Below are 22,263 nucleotides of genomic sequence, written 5' to 3' on the forward strand. Positions count from 1 at the left end.
TCATATAATTGGTTTTCAGGAGAGGTTAAGCATAGAAAACTGGCTTTGAGGGGCCATATCCTTGGGAGTTTACTAGAAGATTAACTAGGGGATGAACATATGATTGTTTGAATGGTTAAACCTACGTATTTCTTTTCAAAAAGAAAAAGGCGAAAAAGCATGTTGAAATTTAAAGCATAGGATTCTGATTAGTGACCGTAAAATTCAATACATGTGATTGCATAATCTTTGATATGTTATTTAGCTAGTGCAATATTGAACATAACTTTTAAAAGAGTAACTGATGAATTGTTGTGATCAGATAAAAATTGTTTGGAGGGGATACTGATCAGATATTTAATGGTCACTAATTGAAGATTTCGCATCGTACCTCTTTTGATCGAAAAATCAATCTTATTCTTAAAAAATAATATTTTAAATTTCAATATTAAAATAATCATTGAAATAATGACTATTAAAATAGTGTTATAATAGAACATAGCAAGAAATAATAAAAAATGATTATTTTTTTACATAAAAATACATATTTTTGGATTGTATGATCATTTCCTGAAGGATTTTGAGAGAAAAAGAATTGAAATTTAAAATATTATTTTTTAAAAGAAACTATAAATAAAAATAGTGGTCATTATGTATATTGTGATGGTCTATTATAATAAAAAAAATAAAAAATAATAGTTGCTACTATTTTATACTATTATCTCAATAATGTAACAGGAGGGGGTTGCAAACCGTTATAATGCCAATTATAATAATTATAATATCATTATTGAAAACCATACGTCAAGCCAGCAGTATAAATATTTCAAACTTTTATGATCTGAAAAGTTTAAACTTACCTATTAATAGAAGTGTATTGGTTGAATAAAAAATAGAAGTGTGTTGGTAGTGGCATCAAATACTAGGATAGGCCCAAATTTTTTTAAGAATCGAGAGTGTTTAGGAGTGCCAGAAGAGAGTTAGCCCTCTAAACCTAAGGATTATAACTAAGATAGTTATACCGGAGTGGCCTAGTGGCTACCTTACACAGCATCCCTTCCTATTTTGTAGACAAAGCATATGCTTTTATTACAAGTCAAGCAAGAGACTAGTGTACTCCATCTCATGTGTCCTATGTAAAACTAAAATATTGATTTGGTCGCTAATGGATATGCACCTTTTGATCGATCACGACAAAAATCAAAAGGCACTCTTTGCCATTCTAAAATTGAGGACATAACAATCATGTAAAGAAACCTACCGTTTATGTTAACAAGCTTAATCTCTTGGTTTATCTATTCGGAACATCTCGAAATAATGGACGAGTAGGTTGCATTACATTAGAATTACATAATGTAACATTTGTCGCGGGATATGATTAGTTATAGAAGACCCTACCGAGCCAACCGATTTGAGGTTGTTGCTTTGTTAGTTCAACAATCAATTTGTCTCCTGTATGCCCACACATGGCACTTATTTTAGATGTACTTCTAGAGGTTGTCTCCATTAACAAATGTCTAAATGATGGGATAAGCTAGCATGATGGAAAGAAGCTTGAACAAAGATGGTCCAAGGAAGCTGATGCAATGTTATATTAGGTATACTGGTTGACTGATATATGATGTGGTTCTGGATTTGGTAGTTCGCCTTGGAGGTTTAAAGACAAGGTACAAGAGGAGAAGATTTGGTTAAGTTACACTTAGCAACTACTTTGACTAAGTATTGAAAATTTGTCTGTCGATATCATTACTCATGCTTATGTTCTCTCATATTCCTTCTAAACTTTTCAATTTGTTTTCCTTCTGTCCTTATCTCCCTTGTCAACTATATCTTGTAACTTTCCACTGACCTAATTATCACTTGATGTTCTTAAATCATCGATAATCCTATCACAAACAAGAAGTGGTTCGATTGGATGTAACTAAGGCACCAATTGTATATCCTCACCCAAATCACTCACTCATAATATTACAACTCATCAATAAGAAACGAAACTTGAACTAAGAATACTAACAAAACTTTCTCTTTTTTTAATAATTTAATCTGATGGCTGTTTGCATAGATGACCCTGTTACAATACTCAATATTCAAGTCTGCTTAAGATGAAGGTGTTACATAATAATGTTTTTTTTTTTTTTGATGTAAGCGATTACTTTCAGATGACATGATCAAACACTTGACATGATGCATCAAATCTAATTTAAATTGTAGCCCAACCTGATGCCTCAAATCTGCATCATCTAGATGCTGTGATGAAACATTTGACATAGTTTACCATTTGTTTAGGCTATTGAAGTTGGAAGTTGGGCTCAACATTAGTTTACCACAAGCTTCTGGCCCTTCACCTTTCACATACTATTGGTGCCGGCTTTGGCGATCTACCGAATGATGACCTAATGTGATGCCTTAATCTAGTGTCATTGGCAGCCCCTTGAATCTTTTGCTGCATGCGATCCATATTTAATGGTCATTCAGTGGCCTAAGTGATAGAATTATAGGCAAATTGCTTGCAAGTTAAACTGTTCATTTGTAGATTACATTCTAATTAATAATGAGCACAACTGATAGTGGACAATGTTGCATGAGGCCAGTAACACATCATTAAACCCTTCAGATAAAGCGGACCATGTTTCTGTTTGATAGGATAAAGAACCCTATTGTTGCACCAAGTTCTATTCTTATCTAAATTATGGGCTGAAACAGGTTAGATCTGGGCCGCAATCATGTCCTTATCTTGGCGGCCTTGCAGGCAGGGCCTTGTTAGGCCATTTTGTCTTGGTTGTCCAGAGGTAAGTCTTATACAGATCAAATATGTAACAAATAAAATACAATCAAAAAATGCCTTTATCAAACTAATTAGTCAATTAATGGAATACAACATCAGATGATATAAGACATAAATGAAGAAGAAAAAACAGTCTTGCATTCCAAGACAAGATCGAGTCACCCAATTAAACATAGACCATGGCTTGAACATATCAAGTGAATGTTGAAGTTTATTGAAATCCAATTGCATCAACTTGATTCACCAAAGTCCGAGTTATACTCAATGGTGAGCCTCAAAAGCTACAATTCTGGTTGGATTCATTCTTTGGCAATGATGTGATAATTTTGGCCTATCCATAACCCAATGGCTTAGCAAGGAGCAAGATAAGGTGGAATCGAGCATTGTTTCAGCTTAGAGTCATAATCGCAGCTTGTAGACCTAATGGACACAAGGATGCCCCTCTAATCTTTTCTTGCTTCGGTTAAGGGGTTTAATCGAGAGCCGGCAGCCAGCTGAGAGAGTTAGGTGGGTGTCATCTCAACTCTAATCTCGATTCTAATTCGGTGATCATATTGTCAGAAACTTAGAATAGGGGAAGCTGCAGGTTGATGTCTAAGCATGATAGTTTAATTTCTTGGTTTGCTTGGTGAACTTCAAAGCTGCATTTTGGTTGCACAACATTTAGAAGTTCAGGATGGTTGATGTCAGCCCAAGCCCAACCAAGATCATGAGGTTGGGCTCCACCGTGATCTTCACCAGCAGGCAATTGGAAGGAAAGCCGTCATTCATGACTAGCTTTTCTGGTTTAGAGCTATGCGAACATTACTTTCCATAAGAATATCCGCTTGGAAAACCATAGATTCAGAAGGTTATCATTACTTGGTTACACTTTGTTTAAATGTGACATGTCATTAGGTACCCCCCTCCTCTTTTAAGGTGATAAGGCCACGAAGAATGGACAAAAAATAATTATTCAGCATCCTAAATACCAACATAATGTTTCTTTTCTATAAAAAAAAGACAAGATTGCACAATATTTGATGTCTCTTGGCCTTGCAAGCTTCCTCAACCATCCATCTTATTTTGGCACCTTTCTGGGTGCAATATTGTGGTTTGAATATGGGTGGTAATTAATGATTCGACTATAGATGGCCCCGCTTTAAGCAAGCTTATATTTGACATAAATGAAGATAGATCATTAGCAGATCAACCCTTCGTTGGGCCGAGTTCATGTTTAGACTTTTAAACTATTTAACCTATTTTGACCCGTTTAATAACCCATTTAAAGTATTTCAGATTTATTTAACCTGTTTAAAATCTATTTAACCCATTTAAGACTTGATTAACCTATTTAAAATCTGCTTAACCCGTTTCTGTCCGATTTAACCTAGTCTGCTTAGTCTGTCCAACCCACTTAGTTCCATTGAATTCATTAAAAACCCACTTAACTAACCTATTTAACCTGACTTTCTTGCTTAATAAACGGATTATGTAGATCGAGTTAGGTTATCTATTTAATAAACAGGCTAGATCCAGATCTGAATTTTTGACCTGTTTAGTAAACAGGTTGGGTTCGGATTGATGGATTTTTGATCCAACCTATATCGGATTTGATTCGACCCAATTGCCACCCCTAGGTTTGAGATACATCACATGTACAAGTTAGTGATAGATTATTAGTACTACAAAGACTTTTGATTGTAAAAATTAGGACACATGACTTTAGAAGTTAATTAACAGTTTACCATGCATCATAATGTGGTAATATAAGTATACCATATAGATCACCTGGCGGTCTGGAAACCAATAGTCAGGTGAATCACACCCAAAAGTATGGCTGCAGTTTACAATGACAGTTTGATCTCCCATGGTGTCCAAATCAGTAGAGTTTGGATAATCTGATTGAATGGGCTCCAGGTGCTGTTATAGCTATGAAACCAATGGGTGCAATTGAGCTGAGTCAAGTCAAGTGGCTACATGTTTGAGCTCGATTTGATTCAAAATACTTGGCTTAAAACTCAACTCGAGATTGATTGAACCTCCAGCTCGAACTCGACTTGATGAAAAAAAGAGCAATGCTCAAGATCGACTTGACTCAAATATCAACCGAGCTATAATCGAGCCATAATTAAAAAATATAGTTAACTATATTATTATTAATATATATATATATATATATATATATATATATATATATATATATATATATATATATATATATATATATATATATATATATATATATATATATATATATATATATATATATATATATATATATATATATATATATATATATATACAAGCTTTTGAGTCGAGTATTTTGCTATTCAAGCTTGACCTTAGGAATGGCAATGAGTAGGGTATCCGCAAAATTTGCTCTACTCATACTCAACCAGTTTAAAATTCTATTATCCAAAACCATCCCAAATCTATTTAAATCTTTGCCTAAGAATTCCAAACCTATTCCATCAGAAAATGTAAATCCATCGGGTATCCAAACCTGCCCAAGTAATCTTTATATGAATTGGGTTGTTTAGATCAGATCAAGCACCCAACCTAGAATTAAAAAAAAAAAAAAAAAGAGGAGAAATAATATTAGGTAAAAATGGTTTAAATAATTTGATGAACAATCTAAATATAAATGACTTTTATAGCTTAGTGGTAGAAATAGAGATTAGATGTTCTTGAAGTTCCCTCTCACAATATATATATATATATATATGTATGTATATATGTAAAATTTTATAAGGTAGCAGGTATCTGAGGAATAAATTTCAAACCTATCCTAAACCTTATAGGATTTTGCTAAATATGTTCTATTAGAATTCGGGATGGATTTGGATATCAGAAAAAATTCACTCAGCTGCAGTTTTTACTCAGATTCAAGTCGACTTTGAGTTGTTCGTGAGCTGCTCGGCCTATTTGCAATCTTAATGAAATCTCAGTACCGAAATCTCAGTAAAGAGGATACCAGCTTCTGGGGAAAGTGTGGCAATATTCCACTTAAAGGTTAGTTTATTGAGAGGTTGGCAAATCAAACTCAGAGCAATGCGGCAAATGGGTTTGAAATGCGGGCCAAATGCGGATTACTCCAGGACACGAATGAGTGGCCCCAGTAAGCCTGGCAACCAAGGATTCATAAAGCTAAAACGATAACCATGGGATGTCTCAGATCATGAATGAGGGGGGTGACGAATACAAATAACTCAACCCCGAATAATTAATGTCGCATTTCATTAAAATACTAAAAGAGCTTTGGAATCTCTTGAGAACAACATATCTAATGATTTGAAAGTTTAGATCGGAGTGTGTCTCTGAGCTGCAAGCTTGATATCTCTCTTTACCAAAAGAATAAATAAAATAAAAGAAAATAAAAGTTAGGATCCGCATGACTCTTGGTTTTTGAGGCTCTACCTATTGATAGTTCTAACACGCCAAAAAAGATTTCATCACACTCTCATCATCCAATGGTTTCTTTTCAATTAATGAATTAATTAACTCAAGGGCGTGGCCAAGTTCATGAGTGCCCAATCCATCAATTATACTTTTTGATTCATCATTCTTTTTCTCTAGTGTGCAAATTGCTTTTCAATTGTCTCTTATTGGCAGTGTTGATATGTATGGTTCTGTTAATGCTCATCCGTAGGCATGCCTCCAAGCTATGGGACCAATGCCTCATTAGTGAGGGACCTTCGGATTGCCAATGGCTGCATGCTTCGTAGTCATACATGCAAGAAGCCTACTTTATATTTTTCTTTAGTAAATTGAAAAAATTAAACCATTCAAATATAAATACATCCATAAAAATCAGAAAATAAAATATTTAAAAACTAAGCAGAAACATCCAAAGTAGAGTTCTATAATATAATTTCAATATGGTTAGCCATATAAGCCGCCACTAATTCAATTACACAATTTTCTTTTCTGTAAATATATTATCTTTGAAAAGAGAGCAAAATATGCATCATTCACCAACAATGCTATAGAATGAGATGAGATCTAGCATTAGCAGATGGTAAATCTAAAAGCCATCTAATAACTGTTAAGCCATTTGACATCAAGCCTATTTCATGTTTCGTTACTTTACTTTCACATTGGTGGTCTACCTAATCTGTATTTCCTTAATTTTGTGTAGGATATCAACTATGTATCTAGAAGGCCAAACATGAAATATGCCCTTCTAGTGCGTATGCCATGCAGGTGAATTTTATCGATACCCTCCTACTTGTGTAACATTATTTGCTCATCATCATAAAATTTTGCTATAAACTTTTTCTTCTTTATACATGTATATATACACATGTAGATATATGCATACATACATGCATGCATACACAGTGCACTTTACTAGTATCCCTTGCCACCAACTCTAGCAACAGAACCAGATCAAAATAATGGTTAACCTGGCATCCATTATGTTTGGCTGTTCAACAAACTTGAACAAATGGAATTACAGCAGAAATTGGAAAAGCAAGGATAATAATTTTCATCTGTGGTTCCCTGCACGTAGTTCATGTAACATATGCATCATTTCTATGGAGAAATAAGCTGCAAAACTCGAACATGGAACCTCTTTCTAACAATAGCCAGATTCCCATCAATATTATATTGTTTTATACTATCAATGCTGAAGCGATACAAAAATTTTATACAAATAAGTGACACAGCTATCATATTAGGTACTCCACAATGAGGTTCTTCACTGACAACTTGCTCTTAGATGAGAAAGCTTCAATGGGGGGGTCAAGTTTCGATATTGAGTTCTTTGTCATCAATTTGGAGAGTTAAAAGATGAATATTCGTCAAAAAACAGGAGACATACACCGAAGTTTCAGCTATTAGAGATCAAAAGAAAGTATAAAAAGTTGGAGCATTTTTTCCCCCTCCTCCTTTCTTTGGTCTCAATGGAGTGATCTTGGCTCGGTGTCAAAGAGACACAAAAACATCCTTCGTTATCAGGAGACCGACAGATTCTTACCAGTAAGAGACTTCAGATGTCTCATCGTTTTGAGTGGTCCATGCTTTAGGGAGAGGGGTGGGCCCACATCTAGATTGCTCCGACTGCCCGTGTGCATGTCTTCGGGCCATTTCACCGAATTCCCACCTCACCACCCTCTCTCTCTCTCTCTCTCTCTCTCTCTCTCTCTCTCTCTTTCTTATTTATTTATAAAATAATTTATTAAATCAACCTAAAATAAATATATTTGTAACAATCACCAAATAAAATAAAATTTCTATCGCAGTCATCCACACAATCTTCTGCCTTATTAACTTCTTTGTAAATATATTTAACCTCATAATAGTGCTTATTGAAGAGTTCTTTCGATTCTCTCTTATCTCAAATGATAAACATTAGTCTTCGCTCTCTAATAACCATAAAAAAATTCTTCTTTTAGAACAATATAAAAAGTCCTTAAAATTTTTGTTGCATATTACATATCTTTTCATACAGTATATAATTTCATTAATAAAATTGTAATATCAAATAATCCAGCACCATCTTTTATCTCCCTCTTTCTTCTGTTGAATCGCATGGGAGAGCAGCATTTCAAGATGCTATGGTTGTCATGTGTCATCTTTTACCATCAATCTTCGATATATTAATAGAAGAGAGGGGAAAAAAGAAAAAAATAAGCTAAAAATTTTCTATTACCAATATAGTACAAGGTTGACACCGCCATCCACTTAACCATCTGGTCTGAGTACAAAATACGCGGCTTGCGCTTCCATTAGCCATGATTAGCTCACAAACTTAATTACGTTCTTAAGAGAAATATACTTAACTGCTGCCCGGTGCTCCCCACCGGGTTTATCATATGAAACGACTCCGAGTCCACCGAGCCAATGACCCGTTCGAAACTCGCTCGCAGGTACATGAGGTCTCCGTCGCCGGACTTGGACTCGCCGGGGAGAACTCCGGCGCCCACCGACATCGACTGCATAAGCTTAAACACCGCAGCATCGCCCTCGCTCATCTGCCGCCGGACGGCGAACCCCACCTTCCGGCCGTTGCAGTACATGGACCAGGCCGGCACGCCGAACAGCGAGGCTGGCCGGGCGCGACCGCGATCGCGATCGCATTCGAGCGCGATGCGGAGGAGCCCGTGCTGCATCTCCCGGGCAAGGTAGGCGGTGGGGACGGCGAATTCGAGGAGGAGGAGCGGCGCGGCGGCGCGGGAGGAGGAGGAGTCGTCGTGGAGGCAGAAGCTGACACGGCCGCGGCGGTACCCGAAGAAGGTGCCGGTGACGGTGGAGGTGGAGGTGGTGGTGGTAGAGGCGTCGGAGTCGTCGTCGGCGGCGGCGGCAGGCTGGAAGCCGCAGCATGGGACCATGCACTCGACGAGGGAGCGAAAGGAGCGGCGGAAGCGCACATCCTTGCTGCAGTCGACGGCGGTCGACGTGTCGATGATGCCAAGAGGCCCGCCGTAGCTGCCCAAGTCTATCATCCTCATCTTATTTGATTGCTTAATTCGATTACTTCAAACAGGAGAGAAAGATACGATGGAAAGAGAGAAGAGAAGGGGATGGATGGGTTTATAATGGTTGAGGCTTGGAAAAGAAGAGGTTATGGAGTGGGAGGTGGTGAGGCGGGGAGGGAGGATGGGTTTAAATAGGAGGAAGGAAAGAATAAGGGGCTAAGAAGAAGAAGAAGAGAAAGGACAGGAGGGAGTGGGGAAACAGAGGGATGTTTGGTGGGGCAACCGTGTGGACCCTGGAATCATGGAGGGAAGGCCAGGGGCTCAATAATTCCGGCCACAGCGGGCCCTGGGAGGCGCGTGCGTACCGGTGGAGATGGCCAGTGGCCATATATATATATATATATATATATATATATATATATATATTTATGGTGATGCAAGAAATATAATTCCATGGCAGAGAACAATTATGATAGAAACCTGAGCAATGGAGTGGGTGGTGGGATTCTATTGTCTATTAGTGAGAGATGCTGCAGGATGAGCATCTTGCCAGTTATAACAATTTTCTAATATGATAAAATGAGCCTAGATTTAAGTGGGATTTTGCAGCCATTTGAGAAATATTACATAATGTAAATTGTGTTAAGGCCTGATAAATGTCATTGCTTTAACAACTTCAAATATAAATATTTGGGGTCTAGCAAGTTAACACTGTAGATTAATTTTTGCTTTGAGCTTGTTCAATTAGAATGTGAACATTGTTAACCAAAGTAAAGATAAACTAGGACTCAGATTTGTTTGAAAAATAGGTTATTTAATATGATGCTCAGCTAAACATAAACTGTTCTGCAATATATTATTTTTTTTGATATATTAGTTTTTTAAAAAATATTTTAGTGAAGAAAAATTCTTTCAGATGAGTCTCTTGATGCCTCTTAGACCAGAAAGATAATGGTGGAGGGGCAAGCCTGATTGATATGGTTCACCAGCAGGATTCTCATCTTTCTTTTTATTTTTTTCATCAAACTTCGACTAGTCTCAAAGAATATAATACTTTATTCATCAAGTAAAGGCTGGACTGGTTTGAAGACAGCCGCTATTTTAGCTGTAACGATAAGACTACGGTGCCTGGCGGTGCTGAAGCTTTGGGCGAGTGTGGGGAAGGGAGAAGAAAGGTCAAGTTGGCTATGAGAGGACGAAGAATTTATGGGGACTAGGAGACGGTAGAAAGTAAAACGCCGCAGGATCTTGTAGGCTTCTTTATCGGCAACTCTGTTCCCAGTGGGCAGAGGCTGGAATGAGGTCGTTGAAGATGAGATGAAACATGAAAAGGTTTTCTGAATGTTTCTCAGCCAAAAATAAAACTTTGTAAGTGGTTAAGAAATATATTTTCATGTTATATGATATTGTTTCTATTTTTTACTTATTTATCTTTAGCATTTATTGAGAAATCTATAAAAATTGTCTGTAGATTACATGCTACTTGAAACTTTTTGCAAGTTCTTGATTATATATCTTAACCAACTTTTTGGTCTTATCTATTTTTCTAATCCGATGTCTTCAAAAAATTTGGTTGCATGTAGCGACTACAGTGACCAAAACAAAATCATGCATATAGTCTTGTTGTGTGCATGAAAATGATTAAGGCTAGAGGTTATTATTGTGGCCTAATGATTCATGGTGCATGAAAATGATCATTTCTAGAGGTTATTATTGAGGCCTAATGATTCATTAGTGCATAAAAATGATGATTGCTAGTGGGTCTTAGTTGTCTAACCCTTACATGTGGATGGATAACTTGCTTAGTTTCAACAGGCTTGTCATTACTGATCTAAATGCTACAAAAGTACATGCCAATATTTGCAGATGTAGATGGTTTGCAATTGATCCATACTATCATAACTTGATAAAATTGAATGACTTGTGTCTCATGAAGATGAGGTATGGTAAGTTAAATGGACGGTTAACACAAATTATGTTCCTCCTAATTATTTTGAGAAAGCAAAACTATATTTAACCTAGCATTTATGAGTGAAAAAAGAATTGACACAAACCAGATAAAAAAGTTGCCTTACAAAAATCATTAGGTAACAAGCACCACCCCAAAAGCAAGAACCAGCTGTTAATCCAGGGCTCTATTTCATTTGCCAATAATTTTTATTACTCTAGATTTATTCATCTAAATAGTTTTATTGACACCCAATAAAGGTGGAATGGGGAAGGGGTACTTTGGAAATTACAGAAAGGCTGAAAAGTATGTGTGTGTATATATGTTTAAAGAACTTATTGCACATAAACTTGGTTAAATTGTTTTGGTTCAACAATTTTTTGGATTAAAGATGGAAAAATATCTGAATTTTTTTGTCGATTCAAATATTTTAGACTGCAAACAAATAAAGCGTAACGCGGTGCGACCTCACATTGAGCTGTGTTAGTTTACCTGTCGGACCCGGCGCATGTTCCCCTTTGGTGCAATGAAATAATTTATCTCCCTCTCTTCCCCAGCTGCATGCACAATGTTACTAGTACATGCAACTAATCACAACCAATTATTTTTGTGAGCCCTACTCATCAAATATTTTCTCGATGCATCGCTACAAAAACAAGCAGCTGTGATACACAACATGCATGGAATCACAGTCGGCCGTCCACTTTTCAAGCATTTTTTTTCAGTGCATCGTTGCAAAAAATAAGCGGTTATAATATACAACATGTATGGTCATAGGGTGCATATTGTGTAGAAAATAATTTCGTCTCTCTTTGTGTCCACACATGATTCACAGCTATATATCTTGGGGTCCATTTCCTCTCTCTCTCTCTCTCTCTCTCTCTCATCACGAACCTGATGTATTTTTAGGGCATAAGCCTCATGGTATTTCCAGATGTATTTTTGGGCCCCCATGGTTACATGCCATGGAATCAACATTGAATGAATGCATGGTGCTGTGAATAATCTTCCTCCTTTCCCTCTCGTGTGTGCTGTGAATGTTGCTTTAAGCTAACACGTACGTCATGTGAGATGGGAGCCTGACAACCATCAGTTCACGTGGAAAGGGATGGATCATCGCCCCTCCATATCTCTTTAAAATTATTCCTATAAAGATGATGGGCGACTGGTGTATGCATATATGGTATTCCATAAGCCTGGTCAAGTTTAACACCTGACGGCCATCTATGAATTAGCCACTTGTGGGTCTCATCCCCCCCCCCCCGCCCCCCCCCCCCTCGTTTTTAATGGATCATATGAATTAGTGGTGTTAGAAAATTATTAATCTTCATGAAAATTGTTTTATTATGGTACTGCTTCAAGGAATGCAAATATCAACCATCTAGCAAAAATTATACCCTGCATGCATCAATGCGACCATGCACTACATCAATCATCAAGGCATATTCCTGTGAGCCAATTGACGAGATGAATGCATGATGAATGAGATCCAAAGAAATGCCTCTCGGTGATTGTTTAGTGCATGACCAAGTGGTATATGTAGTGCAGGATGTAATTTCTCTCCGTCTACAAACGAACTTGATGCTATAACTGCAAGATATTAGTAATGTTCTATTGTACTACTAGAACTCTAGAAGAGAGCATAAATAATCATATCAAAGGTTGGGCCTTGGCTCACCAATAATAAATGGGAAGAAGTTTTAGCACCACCCATAAACTAATAATATACAATAATTTATGCTGCCACTCAGCCTTCTCTTTCATGAAAGGTTCCAGAGCCGAAGAAATGCGCTTTCCATCGAACAAAGGTCTTCTCTTTACCCACTACTTCAGAAAGAAACAAACTAAGAGAGATCTCGATCTGCATTCACTTTAGAAAAGCAGGCCCTCATCTTTTCAGTGCCCCTCTGGTATAAAAGAAATGTCGCCCTCGTGCAAGTTTATTGGATGCAATCATGTCATGTCCCAATGGGAAGGGTTGGTGTGAGCACAAGAGAATGAGGAGGCTCGCAAGGGAACTGTGTGTGTTGTCATGATGGTGTGGATATAGGTAATTATGAGTATATTTGTCATTTCCATCACCACTCATGGAAAAGCTACTGGTAGAGCAAGGAGGAAGCATTCGTTGTGGTGGCATTAGGAATCAAATGGCATCAGCTACAATATTTAACTAATGCTCGACTATGCTTTGATGCTGTAATGATTTATGCGAGCTCTAAAGTCGAAGCTTCTGTCAAAGAAATAGTTTGCATTATTCTTCGGTTCTTGGCATCCCATTTCTTGCTTTATCCTCCGACGTTATAGTTCCCACCTAATCACAAATAGTGGATTTCGTTAATGCTCTTTGACTTGATTAATTTGGCCAGGAAAGAACTCACTAATATATGCAGCAAGTAAGCTAATTTAGAGTGGGCACGAAGGACCACAGCACGCCACCTTTGTGGCATGATGTGGATCTCACAAGATCATGACAAGATGGTTCCAAGTGCCGATGGGGTTCTCACGTGGAAATGTTTCCTGAAGATGTGACAGTTTGAATCGGTTGCTGATTAATCATTTCTTGTTTTTTTTTTTTTAATATTTGGTAAAAATGGTATTTCATAAAGTTCTCACATGAGTACAGCCAGACAAATCAAAAGTAAGAAGATGGTATAAGGGAGGAGGGACATCAGTGGCCAGTGGCCCTCGTCCAAATCAGCTCTCCAGGGTATCGAGACACGAAGGTTGCTGATTAATCATTTCTTTTGAAGGACTAAAAACTCTTCATTCACCAAAGAATTTGTAAAGCTGATGAGCAACACTAGCTCGGATCCTGGATCCTTCTTCTTGGGTTTCCATTTGGTGTCTTTCCTGAGGATTTCAAGGTTTTGATGGTGTATTCACTTAATATGGGGGAACTCCTCGTGGTGCCTATGGCATTGGGTGGGGAAGCCTTCATGTCATGTTCTTGGATCATAGTAGCATATCATGTGTCTATAAAAATGAGACATCATACCCTACATCGTATGCACACACCTCATTCATCAAGTGCTTATCTTGGTGCACTGCTGTAGGAATGAGCAGTTGTGATTATCAGTGTGCATGGACACGTGGTGCATACTGTGTAGGATATAATTTTTTCTATGAAAATAGGTAATTATAAATAGGTAGAGCCTATTGAGAAAACATGCTGGTTTGGAAACGGCAGCCATGATAGCAATGTGCTCCATTAGGCATGAGAGAAATTGTGGTTTGGATAAGGTTGCCAACATTGCAGCTATATGCTTCAACCTTTAGACGGGTCATTTTCTCACTGTTCATTTGCTAGCTACACACATTTATCGATTCTTAGCTTTATGAGCTCCATGTTTATATATCTTCAGTCACTGAATGCGATAGAACGACGAAACCCGGCCTCGTCAAGTCCATTCATTAGTAGTGTTTTCCTTTTCCTTTTTTTTCTTTGAAAAAAAGAGAGCAAAACACTGGGAGAAACCATCATACTTTTTTTTAGAACTAAAATGGGTACAGAACTGGAAAACAAGAGAAACACGAGGAAAAATAGGGGAAGGAAGAGAGAGAACAGAAGAAAAGGAAATAACCAAAAAAAAAAAAAAGATGTTCATTACTAGCAACTAGATCAAAGTTCCAAACTAAAAATTTTCAACCATTTCTCTAACTAGGAGCATTAACAATAGGTCACCCTAGAGTTTCAAAAGCAACACATATATGGGCGCTGAAAATTTCCTTTTCATTCACCACAAGAACTGAGATGGCTAGTAAGAAATAACCAATTATTCAGCAATGTCATGGATTTCAGAATAAAAAATATCATTTTAATCTTTTCTAACGCTTTTTGTGCTTGGATCTTAAGATAAAACCATGGGAGATGGTTACAAGAAATGTACAAGGCGAAACATTTTCGTGTCTGTTGGCACCTCTTTCGCGGGAAATTAAACAAGCTTAAGAACTACATGGTGCAATACCAGTGAATAATTGGGCAAATTGACACCCATGAGCTGTATCTTGACCTTCTCAATGCATGGGTCTCATAATTCTTCGTTAATAGACCATATGTTCCATACTTTAACCACCAGACCATCTCTTAAGTAATCGAACGGGCTTTTAATTTTCTAGGTTTGAGTTGCATTTCGAGTCTTCGGCTGTCACTAATGCATATTTCTACCACTTGCTAGCTAGATATAAACAGAGATATCTATCCATTGATCGTCAAATTTTAAGAAATTGATGAAGTATGCTACCATGTTTGGCGTACAAAAAAACCATGGTAAAATGCAAAACTACCCGTACATCCATAAAATTGTTCTGTATTTCTATTGATGTGTGAACTGATTGTGTTATCATGATAGACTTCACATTTAACATTGACCTAGACCCGCGGACATGCATGAAATAATCAAGTGCCAATACAGGTTTTCTTAATTGGGTTGGCCTTTAGATTCATAGTTGCCATCAACATTAATCATCTCACTTAATTGAAATTTTCAAAAGGGAAGCACAAGTTTTGGAGGAAAATTTCTTATTGGATATTAGGTGATCAAATTATAAAATAATCTACATTTGTTGCCATAGTTTTCACCCATTGATTCGAAAAGAAAATGGATACAAAAATATGTTTTTATTAAGAAAGAAATTTCACTTCAATGCTTGGGAAGAATAAGTTCACAAGCAAAAAACAATCTTAAACACAACATTATATGTATGGGAGATGTGTTCTGATCAGAAGTATCTCTCTACAAATCTTAGGGTGATAACTTTCTCATTCTATCATATATGTTGTGATTTAGCATCATCATAGACCTAGTGGGAACCACTTGGACCTAACAATTGTATTACCAGTAAGGAAAAGTAGACATGGGCCCTCCAATGTAAGGGGAACTGGACCCTTCCTACACTGAACCAAGAGCCTATCTCTCAGCCCTGCGTTACGTTCGGCCCAAGTTCATGGGCCTTTTCCTGGCCCATGGATACCCTAGTGAACGACTAAACGGTCCAAGCCTCTTCCAGAGTAGACCCATTAAATTTGGGGCCTGAGTAACAGATGAACTAATTCAAAGGTAAAAATCCTGGAAATGTAGCACATTTGTATGCGTCTAAACTTGTAGGCAGCTAACTTTTTGCATATATGAGAATATGTGTTTCAATTGATGTTCAAATTAATTGATTGCTCCCTAGCTGCTTTAGGGCAAATGGCTTTGGAGGGCTGCAGTGATGGAGCGGCGATTGGTTCGAAGTTTTTGGTTCGATCGATGTTTTAAGACCCAGCCAGGTTGACTTGATCGACCCATGACATGTAAGGATACAAGGGTTGAGTCAAAACCCTAGAGACAGATTTCCTAAAATCCGAGCCACCCGTTATTTGAAGATTTCCAAGTTGCTCCCTCCGGTATCTTTGCAGCCCACCAAACTAGCAATTAGTCCTCTTCTCTACAATTCAAGGGCTTTTTTTTTCTTTTTAAGAGGAATACAATTCAAGGAATTTGGACATATGAGCCGCCCTCCTAAATATCGAATTTTGCATGAATACCTTTCCAAAATTAACATTTGCATGTATACTCTCGTAAAATATTTGTTTTGTTATTCTCCTCTTTTTTTTTATTCTTGTTTTTGCATATGTGCCCATACCATCTAACGACGTTAAAAAATTAACAGTTTCAAACTAAAATAAAATGACTAAAATACCTTTATTGGGTCGATGCACAAAAAGAAACATTTATAAGGCGATCGCAATGGGGGATAAAAAAGTAATTTCCAAACTATATTTTATTTTTAATTAACATAAATAAGGTTTTTATTAACGGTACTAGAAGAACTGTTATATTAGGATTATTTGTACAAAAATAGTATTTTATGAGGGTACAAAAATAAAAATAAATTTTAAGAAGGTATTCACACAAATTTAAATTTTTAGAAGAATATTTATGCAAAAAATCTTTCTTTCTTTAATAAACACATTCATCACCCAATTTTTGGCAATAGGACAAAACATATTCAACTAATATAAACCTCTATGTTAAATGATTATTATAATCACACTACTCATCTTTTCTGATTGTTATGTTACAAACTCCTTGGACGAACAAGCCATGCCCCATCCTCTTCAATTGCAAAAACATCACGACTATGATCATTGTTTTAAGAGGGAATGATCAAATAAAATTGGTGGTTAGTTGGATAGAAGCAAGTTTTGTTCCATTCAACAAAACTGAAAGTCCACAATGACTTTTTCCAAAATGCAAGACTATTTTGAGATTTGGTTGGCAGTTATATGTCAAGATCCTGCTATTCAATTGCCAAACCATCAAAGCAACATGTTTCTTATAGCAGGGAGATATGGTAGACTTTAAGAAACCCAATGAATATATATATATATATATAACGTTTTTAATGTTTCACCTGTGGTGTTGATACAAGAAACTTGAGTCAGATCCCGTACTTCAATATTTAGTTGGCTTCCATCCATGTTAATTATCAGAACTTCTATTTTCTCAACTTGCAACTACATGTTCCTTGTATTAAAATGTTGCCGCTAGAAGTTAAACCCAAGACCTAATCTAATGATAACTAGCTAGTTTGCAGATCTATCTTGTGCCAATATCTAGCGCTAGTGCTATAGAGGATTCAAGACTCCACTTGATTCCTATTTGAAAAACCATAAAAAAATTGAAGCTTAGGTTCGTGTGCATCAATTTGGATCCTTTAATATATTTATTTCTTAAGCTAGCATTGCTCCCCTAATCCCTACACCATATCATTTAACACTCTATGATTACCATTTTGCAATTAATATACAAAATTGTGGCACATGACACTTGCGAGAGAGAGAGAGAGAGAGAGAGAGAGAGAGAGAGAGAGATTCTTGCAGTGTGGATCTTAATTAAGTATTAAGAAGATGGAGTTTGAGTGCCTTGATGAAAGGCAAATCGAGGAAGTTCAATAGCTTGAGAACCCCACAACCATAAGGGACACTTTATATCTTGTTGTTCATGGAAAGCTGATCACCTTAATTTAATCTCTTCCACTTGAGCATATAATGGGCACTGTCTTCCATAGTCATACTCACCAAATGTCTTATAAACTTTTATCCAAATACTCAAAGGCACTCACTTACTCCCTTTGTAAGCTCCTGGTGCTCTGGCATGGCGTAGTTTATGTGCAACCATTGCACAAGTACGGACCAGAATGTCTGCATCCCAAAGAACCAGTTAATGCATTTACCATTCAAGATCTTTTATCAGTTTCCATGAACTTAGGTATCATAGCCTCGCATATGGGAGGAGTGGCAACTAAATTCACCACATACAAATAAATTATGCCAATCTGAGCCAAGATTTGGGTTACTTAGGATTGGTTTGATATATGATGAAGGCACATTTTCTTTTAAAAAAATATTAAATGTGATGGAAATGTTGCCATTCAACAAGACATATTCCATATAGGAGAGTCAGGCAGCTGATCCCATTAACTAATACATTTTCTAATTGAACAAGCTTGAATCAACGTTCTATCAAGCTAAGTTTTTATTTATTTTTGTGAACCACGTGCTCGAGCTTGGCTTGTCTAATGAGTCAAACTTTATATGATGTTGCCACTCCAAATCAGTATGACCGAGGCGCCGAACTGGTGAGGTTATTGGAGGGCTCGGCGGTCAATTGTTCAAGCTATATAGATCGACGATGTGACCAAGATGGTGTTGAAAAGTTGAGGTTGTAATTGGTTTTCGCTCCAATGTTAGGTTCAACCTGAAATAGCAAAAAAAAATCTTCTTGCCGGAGAGTATTCAGCGGGAAAACCCTCCGATGCTTAAGTCAGAAAAACTATCGAGGAATAACGGAGGTTGAGAGCGGCATAGCGACAACATGGTCGTATATGAGATCTCGAAGGTCGACGCCTATCGCTGTAGGATTTAGGTACGTGAGTTGGCGATCTTTGGCAAGCCAACGTATGTTCCTAGTATTACATGCGGTCATTCTGAATGTGCATCACGCTTCGTGCATCTGCAGGCACAATTTGGAAAACCAGCTGTGATCATGGCCAAGATATTGCTAGCTAAAAAGAGATTTTGAAATTCTAAAGACTCTTCACATGCTTCTAGATTGGCCACGTGGCGAGCCTTGGTTGATTAGATAAAGGCTTTATAGAAGAGTTTGATTGGATGGTCCTCCATGTCAGCTGTGGTTGGTTTCGAGGCATATCATATGATACTAAAGCATGGTTTCTAAATTATAGCTAAATTGAACCTATTATTGTTCAAAGCATGAGTTGTGTATGAACAGTTTGTTTATTTACCATCCTAACCATTCTTTCTAATTTAACTACCATCCTTTGAATTATTTGAATTGGACCTTGGCATGTCTTGTACAGCTTGGAAGCAGCACTATAGATGGCTATTTCTTCTTATTATTCAAGATTAAAACAATATATTCTCATTGCTTAATGGTGGATTTCTTTTCTATATCTTTTCATATAAGAGGACAAAGTTCAACTAAAATAGGTGTACAGATTAGAAAAGATGTATCTACTAAATGCCATTGAAGAGATCGATAATAGCTATTATAATAATTTCCAAGTTCTCTTATATTGTATACTGTGATTTTTGAGCTATTTTAAGAAACAATTTTTTTTTTGCTATTTTAATAATTTCAAAGTTTAACAATGCATAATCAAGTAATGCCATAAGTTTATTTTACTGCCTTACTTTTTATTATAACAGTTAATAAATAACAATAATTTCTTTATTCCAACAAGTATCATTTCAGGAGTTGTTTTAATTACAAATATTCTTATAGAGTAATGCTAAATCAATGATCAACTCTTATTATAAATCCTCAATGACCTAGATGCTAATCCTGAAACCTCGACCTAGAGTACACCCCAAAATATGAGCCTACAAAACTAAATAGAATAGTCCAGTAGGTATACAAAATAAATGTAATGCACCCTTATCTGCATGGAATTTGGGATGGACTGAACTTGCAGTATCCATTAGATGCGTCATTGGAAAACACCAAGTTTTATTCACAAGTTCCCAAAACCTACAAATTTAACCTTTTATTTTTAATTTAGTTTTTATTTTTATTTTTATCTCTTTGATTATAAGAGAAGTATATTATTCCTATAACGAATGTTATTTCTTATTTGTAAATGATTTATCGTATTTTAAAATAATCACTAATATAGCTGTTATTATAATGGTGCTACAAAGACAAATTAATAATGGAAATAATGGAAAATAATGATATTATCTTTCCTTTTTTTATTAGTAGAAGTATATATTTTTGGATCATAAATTATATAAAAACTTAAAATTCGAAAATAATAATATTATATTTCAAATATATAAGTGCAAATAATAAATATTCAATTAAAATAAAAAGATAATATAAAATAATGACTATTATAATTTTCAATATTAGGGTGGCTGAAAGTATTATAATGGCTTCATGACTTCGTTATCGACAACCATGACGTGAAGCCATGCCTTGAATGCAGGGCAAACATTGAAGAAGATACGCCTGCACGTGACTCCGGCTGCCCACTCGTGCCTGGTCACGGGTCACGACTCACGAGTCACGAGTCAATCTTCTGGATTCTGTGGTGAAGCCACAAGGCGCGACTCCTAGAGGTGGATCCATGTGCGCGGGGACGGCGGCATATGTTTCCTAGGCGAAACTCAAGGCAGTGTTGGAGAAAGCCTTCTATATCAGAACTTTTTATATTTTGACTCTACAAAGTGTATTCGTACCTGCTATATATGAATCGTCTACTTTAGCAAAAAAAAAAATCTTCTATGTCAATCGAATGCTCGAGAACGGGAGCATCATTTTAAAAGAAAATTCAATAAAAAATATTGAGCAAATTCTTAAAAAAAGAATATAGGAGGTAGATCATCCACTTCTAGTAGGTATCTAGAGACTATTGAGAGAATGTGATACCTTTCAGATCGTGTATGTATACCGAAAACGAATAAAACTGTAGATTAGATCGTTTTCTTTACTACTCACCACTCTTGTGAGTTTTTTTAAATAGTCATATATCTGTTCCTCCATTTCTAGAGTGTATTCGTTTTTTGGACTCTCATGACAGTGCATATGAGCTGCCAATGTACAACACAAAAAAAAAAAAAATTCATGACACGTGCCAAATTTGTTGATGCACCCATCCTGTTCGTGACACGTGTGTCACACTAACCCTCAAGCCCCGATAAAAAAAAAAAATTGCGACAGATTCCACTAAATTCACCGCACTGGCCAACCGGTGCAACAACACCGGCCAGCACCTAGCTTTGCATGGGGACAACTCTGACACGGTATCCCCCATGCAAAGCTAGACGGCCAACACGTGTGCCTCTCTCCAGAGGGTGATACGTGTCTTACCAGAGATCTTGTCTCCATTTATTTGCTTCCTCGTGTCACTCACACGTGTGTCGCCGCATTATCCGATAACAGAGTGATGGCCCTGAAATTTACGTTGGTTGAAAACAATATAAAAGGTTGCATGAGCTCATCACTAGTAGTCTCCAAGGGCGTGGTCACAAATGCCATGTTGGAAAGTTTGGCCTTATTTACACGCACATACACAAAAAAAATTTGGTCTTCTTTTCCTTCCATGAGAAAGTGGGATGGGAGGAACAAAAGAGATGACATCTTATGTGATGAACGAAAGATAGTGAAATAGAGGACTATGTCTATGTTATTATATCTATTTGTTAGCTTCGTAGCCATGACTCAGAAACTCCAACGCTTTCAAGAACACCCAGTCCGGGGAAGGTGTGTAAATGACTCCTTTGCATCTATTTCAAGGACACCTAGAGGACTGTCTCTATGTTATCAACTTTTAATGTTTATTCTCAAATCCAATTCTATCAATACTTAAAATAACGTAAGATCCTTCCAAACAATGCCGCAGAAGCAAGACTAAGATCTAATTAATTAAAATTACATGTGCAGGTGGCAAGACTTGCATGGAGGCTTCCATACCATCAAAAATTCTAGTCACTAGTTTTGATTCTAGGGATGTATATTAATTTTGTGTTGTTTTTAATCCTAGTTCTAAATGTAAAAAATACGAGTTTTTCTTCATGTACAAAGATAGAAGATGCTAATTATGTATACTAATAAAAGAGAAGGGTGAATTACTGTATGGTT

At 36.7% G+C, this 22,263-nt stretch overlaps 1 protein-coding gene across 1 annotated transcript; it reads right to left on the reverse strand.

The window, feature by feature from the left end:
• Positions 1 to 8,368: 8,368 nt before the first annotated feature.
• Positions 8,369 to 9,322, reverse strand: LOC120107503 (protein MIZU-KUSSEI 1-like). Its single transcript, XM_039120794.1, has one exon. The coding sequence runs from the start codon at positions 9,199 to 9,201 to the stop codon at positions 8,506 to 8,508; it is 696 nt and encodes a 231-aa protein (XP_038976722.1). The 5' UTR covers positions 9,202 to 9,322; the 3' UTR covers positions 8,369 to 8,505.
• Positions 9,323 to 22,263: the final 12,941 nt, after the last annotated feature.

This window comes from Phoenix dactylifera, unplaced genomic scaffold, assembly GCF_009389715.1.
Source record: "Phoenix dactylifera cultivar Barhee BC4 unplaced genomic scaffold, palm_55x_up_171113_PBpolish2nd_filt_p 000883F, whole genome shotgun sequence".
NCBI classification, from domain to species: Eukaryota; Viridiplantae; Streptophyta; class Magnoliopsida; order Arecales; family Arecaceae; genus Phoenix; species Phoenix dactylifera.